Source organism: Ipomoea triloba, chromosome 3 (assembly GCF_003576645.1).
Source record: "Ipomoea triloba cultivar NCNSP0323 chromosome 3, ASM357664v1".
Classification (NCBI taxonomy): domain Eukaryota; kingdom Viridiplantae; phylum Streptophyta; class Magnoliopsida; order Solanales; family Convolvulaceae; genus Ipomoea; species Ipomoea triloba.
The window spans coordinates 11,406,517-11,415,761 of NC_044918.1; the positions used below are offsets into that span (position 1 = coordinate 11,406,517).

The 9,245-nt window shown below is 37.1% G+C and overlaps 1 protein-coding gene across 1 annotated transcript; it reads right to left on the minus strand.

Moving 5' to 3' along the window:
* Positions 1 to 415: 415 nt before the first annotated feature.
* LOC116012905 (ribosomal L1 domain-containing protein CG13096-like) lies at positions 416 to 754 on the minus strand. The gene has a single exon (XM_031252576.1). It carries the CDS (start codon positions 752 to 754, stop codon positions 416 to 418), a length of 339 nt encoding a protein of 112 aa, XP_031108436.1.
* Between the last annotated feature and the right edge of the window lie 8,491 nt (positions 755 to 9,245).

A 9,245-nucleotide genomic window follows, 5' to 3' on the forward strand; every position in this document is an offset into this window, starting at 1 on the left:
CATTATGTGTTATATTATCAACCCGATGATTTTGTTGCTCTACAACATGCTCCCATGCTCCTTGACCATTATTATCTATGAATGGCGTGGTTGTTGTGGATGAAGATAATGGTGTCGATGCTGATACTGGGATTGATTATGATTCTGATGCAGCAAGGGTTGATGCTAATGCAGGGGTTGATGTTGATACAGAGGTTGAGGCTGATGCAAGGGCTGAGGCTGATGTTGATGCATGGGTTGATGTTGATGCATGTACTGGTGGAACAGCGGCAGATAATAGTCTAGCTCCGCATCCACGTCCTCCATGTACCCTTGCTATCTTTCCTACAAAAATATGAAAGATATGATATGTTAGTGTTGCAAATAATATATATTTAGGCATTACTTTTGAATCATGCTATTACGTACTTCAACTCTAATTATCATCATCATAGCAATCATCATTTTCGTCATCATCATAGCAATCATCATTTTCATCTTCATTAGTTGATGAACTAAAGTCAAATTCAGGCTCATCATTTTCTTCTTCATCATTATCTGGATTCTCATTGAGAAAGTCACCATACTCAACATTTTCATCATTTAATCTAACGAAAGAATCTTCATCTACACTGCTTACAATTCCCGTGCTTTCAACTTCTTTTTCTTGATAAGAAATATCTTTCGGCTGATCATTTTCCTTTCTCAAAGACTCCATCCATGCCCGAGGTTGAGCATTACAAACAACTAACCAATCAACTTTATCTCGTTTCATACTAGGGTATGGCGCAAAACAAACTTGAGTGGCTTGACTTGCTAAAATAAATGGCTCAAATTTATGAAACCTTTTTTGGTGATTTATTTCAACCAAATTATACTTGTTGTGCACCTTAACTCCAACATTAGGAGTTGGATCAAACCATTCACATTTGAACAAGACATGGCGATTAATTGGCAAAATAGTATACTCAATTTCTAATATTTCCACCAGCTTACCATAGTAATCACCACATGTAATACTTATACAAATACCACTGTTTATTGTTGATCTATTCTCACCATGTGACTCTGTGTGAAATCTATACCCGTTAACAAAATATATAGATAAGATTTCACAGTTCTCAATGGTCACTTAGACAAATCACATATATACTTGTTTTGTATTTTGTTTTGACGTGCCTGCACCATTGTAAAAGTCATAGATGAGAATGAAGTTCTAGGTAGTTTAGAAGAAAGTACTTATCTAAAATACTTACATAATTTTCAAACCAAAAATCAAAGTTTTGTTGTTGTTGTTGTGTTGCAAGTTCTGACTCACTTATCTCAGAATCAAGTTCCTTCAACATAGCTTCATGTAAACTGTAAATTTATATTCACAGTATTATATATTAATGAAGGATTCAGCATTGGCAAAACATAGAATAGATGTTGAACTTACATAATTAAAGGTTCTACTTCCTCACCACGTTGTGTTCACCTTTGATACATCCAACTTCTATCCATAATACTTACATGTAAAGACCTACACATATACATTCAAATATTTAACAACTCAATGCATCTAACAGCAAAGCAAATTTCATATTTTCTAGTTGTTTCATACATTAAAGATACAAAATACAACTTACTCAAAAGAAATAAATATTAATTATTATAAACAGAAATATGCAACGGAATATGAGTTTTGTGACAGAATATTTTTTGACACGATAACGACAGAAATAAAAATTCCCGTTGTTAAAATCGCGACGGACTCACGACGGAATGATTTCCGTCGCCTACTTTGCAACGGAAAATTCCATCACCATTTTCCGTCGCCACCACTCGGACGGATTATTTCCGTCATGAAATGAAATACGACAAGCCTAGAGGCCACAGAATGAATTCCGTCGCGAAAATACAAAATTCTGTCGCAAAACGTGATTTGCGACGGAATTATGCGTTTTCGCGACGGAATTTTTCCGTCGCGAATTGCGTTGTGAAATATATTGTTCTTATTATTGTTATTATTTTCCTAAGTTATATTATATGGTTTCTTCTAGTGGTTGCAACTTAGCCTTTAACTATAGCCTGTAGAATAGGAGAGTCCTAGGTAGGCTTTGTTAAAAGGACTCTCTCTTTGTAATCTGTTAAGTAAATTCAAATCTATTTTCTAATCTGGTATCAGTTTTGATAGGTAGCATTCGACCTTTTATAGCTGTAACCACTAGAACAAACTATATAATATAACTTAGGAAAATAATAACAATAATAAAAACAATATAATTCACACGCGTTTTTCTTGTAGTGGATGAAGAAGTCGAGCCATTTATTCCCACACTTCTAAATGAAGAAGCTGAATAACAATCGCAATCCATGCTACAAAGGGAGTTCATTCTACAACGAGGCATTGATCTAAATGAACTGAATTTAGTCAGTGATATAGTCCCTTTACTATAAGCAGTGCACTGATGCAAACTGTGGAGAATGTGGGTCGTTACTCAAAGCAACTGATTGTGGAGTTCTATTGCAATTAGGTTGATTCTGTGGATGATCCTACAAATTTGAAGCATTACAAGATGTTTATTAGAGGTAAATGATACAAGTTGAGCACAACCATAATCAATGAATTTTGTGGACGAAATCCTCAAGCTTTGGAGGATATCAATGATTCGGATCACATTGCTTGGGTTTTAACTGTTGGGAATTATTTCCATAGCCAACCAATGAATTAGATGCGATTTATAATGCTGATTTGAGTTCCAAGTATGTTATTCTTCGTTGGATCATTGTGACCAACTATTCAACTAGATTCCATAAGCCCATTTTAATTAAGTTTCCAAGGATTTAAGTGTACGTGTTTCTTTATCGCATCGGTATGAAGAAGGGAATTGATCTTGGGAGGATAATATTTACACATATGCTATCCTTTATCCACCCAAGAGAGCAGAAGGTAAGACTTCCTTATCCAAACCGGATACTTTGTTTGCTTACTACTCATGGTTTATCCCTATACCCCCATGAAATTGCCTTGAAAAACACTACTACTGAGAGGTAAACATATGAAGGATGTTGAGCCAGTCACTCCAAGCCTTGTACCTGCACCATCACATAATCAAATTGAGAATCTTACTCCCTATGTTCATGCCCTCCAATTGTCTGTTAAGTTGACAATAAGGGTGAATGATATGGAAGTTACTCACAGGATTATTGGTCAACAGCTCGATGCAGCATTCACTGAGCTTGTTGTTGTTCTATTTCATCTAAGTCTTGCAGATGCTGAACCAGAAGCTGCCGATCTAATCGAAGAGGATGCACCCCCTGAGTCCTAAACTTTAGCTAATACTTTGCCAAAAAGGAGGAGATGGTACTATTAAGGGGGAGATTTTGGCATTTTGAAAGAAAGATAATTTACTTTTTATGATTGGTGATTGTAGACCAATTATAATTTGTGATTGGTTTTAGTCGGTATTTTGAACAATTATCTTTTGGAAATGACGTTATTTGTGTTATTTACGTACTACTCTTAATAGTTTTTTACTTTTTTTTTTAAATGTTGTCATTTCATTTTGAGTTGTATAGCTTTAACTGTTTTGCCAAATAATAGTCAAAGGGAGATTTTGTTAGTCTTTAGTCTTGTAAATCCTAACTTATAATTGGCAAACTTATTATGGAAAAATAGATAGGTTAGGTCTAGTGCTAGTCAGTATGCTAATTGAAGATATGCCAGAACAGAATCTACACCAGAGCCTTTGGAAACTAGCCGTTGGAACTACACTAACTTATCTTCTACAATTGGCATACCAATTATGCGTCCTAAGGTTATTTTACAAGAGTATTATTGTACATTGGTAACTTATTTACCGCCATTGGTGCTTTAGTTGAGAGCCGAGATCAGAATCTCAGGCAACATTTCACACATTACCAAAATTAACTTAACACTGGAGATGATTCGATCAGGTTCTAGAAGCTCCCATGGTTCTCGTCACGTGAATCATGAAAACGCCTCTAGGGATCTTTGAGAACAGCTTAGCAACAATCATGGTAGTGACCTCCGCGAGTGACACAACAACAATCACAGTGGAGGGCAACAAGCGCCCAAGGCACGGGTACCGCTTATGGACCCCTAGGCAACAGCCCGGCCATTCAGCAGGCAACGATAGCTTTAACCCAATTGGTGGCAGAGATTCAAGGTCAAGTACCCCAGGCATCCGCACAACAGGATTAAATAGAGAAAAAGAGGACCCAACGTCCATGTCGCGGTGCAACTAATCGGTCGGCCGCTTCTATGCCCGCCGTAGGACGGTGGGGCGAAAGGGTTGCCATCCGATAGAGGTTGTGGTTATAGCCAAAGGCCAAGGGGTCACCCACTAAGGACCCACGCCAAGATGAGCGATCACAACGAAAAGAAGAGGTGAGCGAATCTGGAAGGCCGATTTCGCTTCGGTCCACTACGCACAAGCAAACCCCGAGTGTGCAGGAGGAAGTGGTAGAGCAACTACAAAAGAAAATAGAGGAGTTGGAGAAGAAAATGTAGGCAAGAGAATAGTCACTGGAGCCCGAGGTGAGGATGGCTGCTCCATTCATCGCGAAAATAATGGACGCACCTCTTCTAAAGGAGTTCCGGTTTTCGGCTATCAAAGCCTACGCGGGGACCTCAGACCCGTGTTCGCACATGATGAGGTATAAGGCGGCTATGGTGATGGTTGGAGCAGATGACGCCATTATGTGCATAGCATTTTTATCCACTTTGGATGGAGCGGCCTAGGACTGGTTCAATACGATCCCAGATGGCTCAATCCAAAATTTTGGAGAACTATTGAAAAGTTTTTTGACTTACTTCTCTGATAGTATACAATGTAAGAAACCTTCCTCTCACCTCTACGCAATAAGGCAGGATAGGGGGGAGAGCTTAAGAGATTTTCTGATCAAATGGAAGAAGGAGGTCAATAGTGTGTATGTCTTTTACTCCAAGGCAGCAATCCCAATATTTATCCAAACGTTCAAGTCGGGAGACTTCCACAGGAAGCTAAACACCCATCGTCCTTGCTCTTATGAGGATCTAATGAGAATGGTTAATCGCTACATAGAAGCAGAGGAAGCTGATAAGAAGAAAAAAAAGAAGAAGATGAGGGTAAGGCAATAGGAGAGTCCAGTAAGATAGGCACAACCAACCAGATGTCGGACTCAGGCCAATCAAGAGGTCAAACTTCAAAAGGACCCCGTTTGATCCCCGTGCATCATTTAACCCCGCTAACCCATCTAGTTAGCATAATCCTGGACCAGGCAGAGGAGTTGGGAATGGTTCAGTTTCTAGAGGAGTGCATGAAAGTTTATCCTAGGGGAGATCAGGCTAAGTACTGTCGGTTCCACCGCGAAGTTGACCATGACACTAACGAGTGTCACATTCTAAAGAGACAAATAGAGGAGCTAATTTAGAACGAATATTTCTCTCAATTTGTTAAGTATCCAGGGCAGAAACAGCATCAATAGCAAGGCCAACTCGAAAATGTGTGGCGAAAGGAAGAGGACCACAAGCCATCCGCTTCCAACACCAAAAGGAAAAGGCACGATCACGTCGTGACAGAAGGGGACAATAAGTTAGAGGAGGAGCCCGTGCAGCGTAAAAAACATGTCATTTGCTGAAAAATGTAACTAGTGATTAAGATCCGTCCTGATGAATTTTGTCAAAAAAAAGAAAGAAAGAAAGAAAGAAAAAAAGCAGAAGAATTGTGAACACAAAAGACAAGGCTGGCAAATCCGAAAGATATTTTATTAATAACCATTCCCATGCAAAATTAGCCATACGGCATACGGTTGGTTACATGTGTCATTTCATCCCCTTTATTTTAGATGACGAGGAGTACTCTTGGCGGATTAAGACTTTGCCCAAAGAGAGATTGGTGTAGGTCCTTCAAACGCAAGAGGGAGCTCTCCATCTTGGAAAGGAATCACAGCTAGAGAGGCACCTGTATCTTTCTATCTAGGTTCATAGGGCACAATGATCCCCCCCTCTCCGTCAGACAGAATAGCTAAAGGGTCTTCGGGGGTATCCCCAACTTCATGGCCGCCTAGCAGAATCTTCCTATTCTTCAACTTTTCGAGCCGGGCCAGCTCTGCCAAGCGCCTTGAGCGACGCTTATTCATCTCCTAGCTTGTCTTCTTTGGTTCCATGAATCCTAAAAAATAATAATAATAAAAAAACCTCGCCTCGGCGCTTGGTGCCGAGGTGCAAGCTCTCTACATCAGGTGCCGAGGCGCGAGCCCTCGGCACCAGGTGCCAATGCGCACTCCCTTGACACCAGGTGCCGAGGTGCACGCCCTCGGCACATTGCTAGGGTTCGAAAAAAATTAAAGCATGGAGGGAAAACGTACCAGACAAAGTGTGGAGGCAATGTTGAAGGAGAGAGTAAAACACAAAGGCTAAGGAGGGAGATTTTTTATACAAAAAACAAAGGTACATAAAAGAAAGGGAGATTATGGAAAATCATGGTGAAGATTAGGAAACATTCTAAAAAATCAGAAGGAGATCCTGAGATTTCCTTATATTAAAAAAATTATGCTTTACACAAGTTATTACTCCCAAGCTACCTTGGTTACTCTCGCTAAGCTAAGGAGTGGGGAGTTGGTGATATGGTAATTGGGTAAGTATCCGACCCAGAACCACAAGCACTGACTCGAAGGCAGACAAACAGGCACAGGGAAGTCAAATGACCACTCGTTACACAAGCACGACACATTGAAGAGAAGTTACTCCCAACGGCTCCTTGTCGTCATTACCCGCACTTAGTATAGGTAGTAAATGTTCGTTACATCCACAAAAGAGTCGTTGCACTCATAGGTATAAAAGAAGAATTCGATTGTAGAGGAAGGGGAAGCAAACACAACTGTATTGAACTGATTACTCATTGTACTAAACTATTGTACTTCACTAATACCGAGATATACATTGGTAACTTATTTACCATCAATTTGAATATCAAGAAACTTTCTTTACGATTTATAAGAAAAATACTTTGTGAAATCATCGTCGCAAGGCATCATTGATGATCTGAATTTAAGAAGACTCTTAAGAAAAAACTCTACAAAGCTTTATCTATGGACCGTATTCCATACAACTGTGGTGCACTGGTGGGTGAGTCAACGAGACAAACAACGACAATGCGGATCTCCGGAAAGGGATTTTTTTGGATTGCAGAAGCATGGATCTCTAACTTCAACAATCCTCTATAGCTTCATCCTATCATGTGAGGTATATTGCACATTGGGTTGAGAAGGTATTCTCTTACCGTCTATATAAATTGTTGTTGAGATAGTGGATTGGACACGATTGTATTGAACTGGGTAAACAACACTATGACTCTTTTACTTTCTATTTGATTTAGTTTTTTCGGATACTATATATCGTTGTCACATTGTCTGGTTAATCAATCGTGATTAAGGTTAGCGATAATCATTTATTCGAGCAGTGGGTTAATAAAGATAACTAGGACTCTTAATCAGAAAATAGTGAAAATCACAAGGAATTAGGGATTTGCATTTACTTATTATTATTATTATTATTATTATTATTATTAAAAAAGAAAAATAAGAATTATATTCGGTTCGGTTTAATTTTTTACTGAATCATTCGGTTCGGTGTGGTTTTTTTACCGAACCGTTCGATATACAAAAAACCATTACCGTTTGATTCTTCAGTATATTACCAAACTAAACTAGTTCGGTTTAGTTTAGTCTGATTTAGTTCGGGGAAATCAAACCATAATTGCCATCCCTACAGCAAACACAGCAAGAAAAGCACCAAAGACAAGAAAGGGCTTCGTGATATAAATTAAATTTAAATTAAAAAATAAATTGAAACTTATTTTTTAAAAAGTCACGTGACCACGACAACTAGAGATTAGATAGCACATCAAAACACAATCATTATTATGTGGATCATGGTCTGCACAACTATAAAATAATGTACCTTTAATACACAAATAATATATTTTATATTGTATTCAAGGAAAGTACGTTATTTGAGTATTGAAAGTATTTTATTTTATATAGTATACATTCAGTACATGAATAATGTACTTTTAGTATATATTAAAAATGTACTTTTTATCATGGTCTACACAACACTTTGTGGATCATGATTCACACAATAATTTGCCGCTAAAACTTATTACTACTGGGACGAATAATAAGTATTAAAAAAATTGGGACGAATACGAAATGTATGAGATCAAGGAAGTCGTACTATTAATTGCACGAGTCTATAGGTCGTGGACTTGCTCGAGTCTTTGTTAGTAATACTAGGGATGTTAGTGAACTGGCGGGCAGGAACAATCGGAGATTGTTGGTGTTAATTTGTTAAGATTTTTTAGAGTGTTTGTGTTTGTGTTCGTTTATTAAAGATTTAAGATTTTTAAAATTTTGTTCGTATTCATTCATTAAGCATCCATTAGTGTTTGTTAACGTTCGGAACGTGTTCTTTAACATTTACGAACATGTTCTCACTTTCATGAACACTTAATAACAAACCACAAGCTAATGTTCATGATCACAATTTGTTCATTAATAAGAAATAATCTATGTTCACAAACAATAACCAAACAAACAACAAAACGGCTATATATATATATATATATATATATATATATATGTATACGTATGTATATATGTATATACGTATGTATATATATATATATATATGTATACGTATGTATATATATATATACGTATGTATGTATATATATACGTATGTATGTACATATATATATATATGTATACGTATATATATATATATACGTATGTATATATATATATATACGTATACATATATATATATATATACACATACATACGTATATATATAAATACATACGTATATATATAAATACATACGTATATATATATATACATACGTATATATTGGTTTAGGTATGGCCGTGCTCTCCCGTGCGGCCATGCGGTCACACACCGCTCAATCTTACGAAATACACCACTCAATGTTAAGAAACACACCACAATGTTAAGAAACACACCACACAAATATATATATATATATATATATATATATATATATATATATATATACATATATATATACATATATATATATGTATATATATGTATATATATACATACATACGTATATATATATATGTATATATATACATACATACGTATATATATATATGCATATTTGTGTGGTGTGTTTCTTAACATTGAGTGGTGTATTTCGTAACATTGAGTGGTGTGAACCGCACGGCCGCACGGGAGAGCATGGCCGCACCTGA

What these genes read in the sequence shown, in the direction of transcription:
- LOC116012905 (XM_031252576.1), bottom strand. Translation starts at nt 754, where the DNA reads ATGAAACGAGATAAAGTTGATTGGTTAGTTGTTTGTAATGCTCAACCT.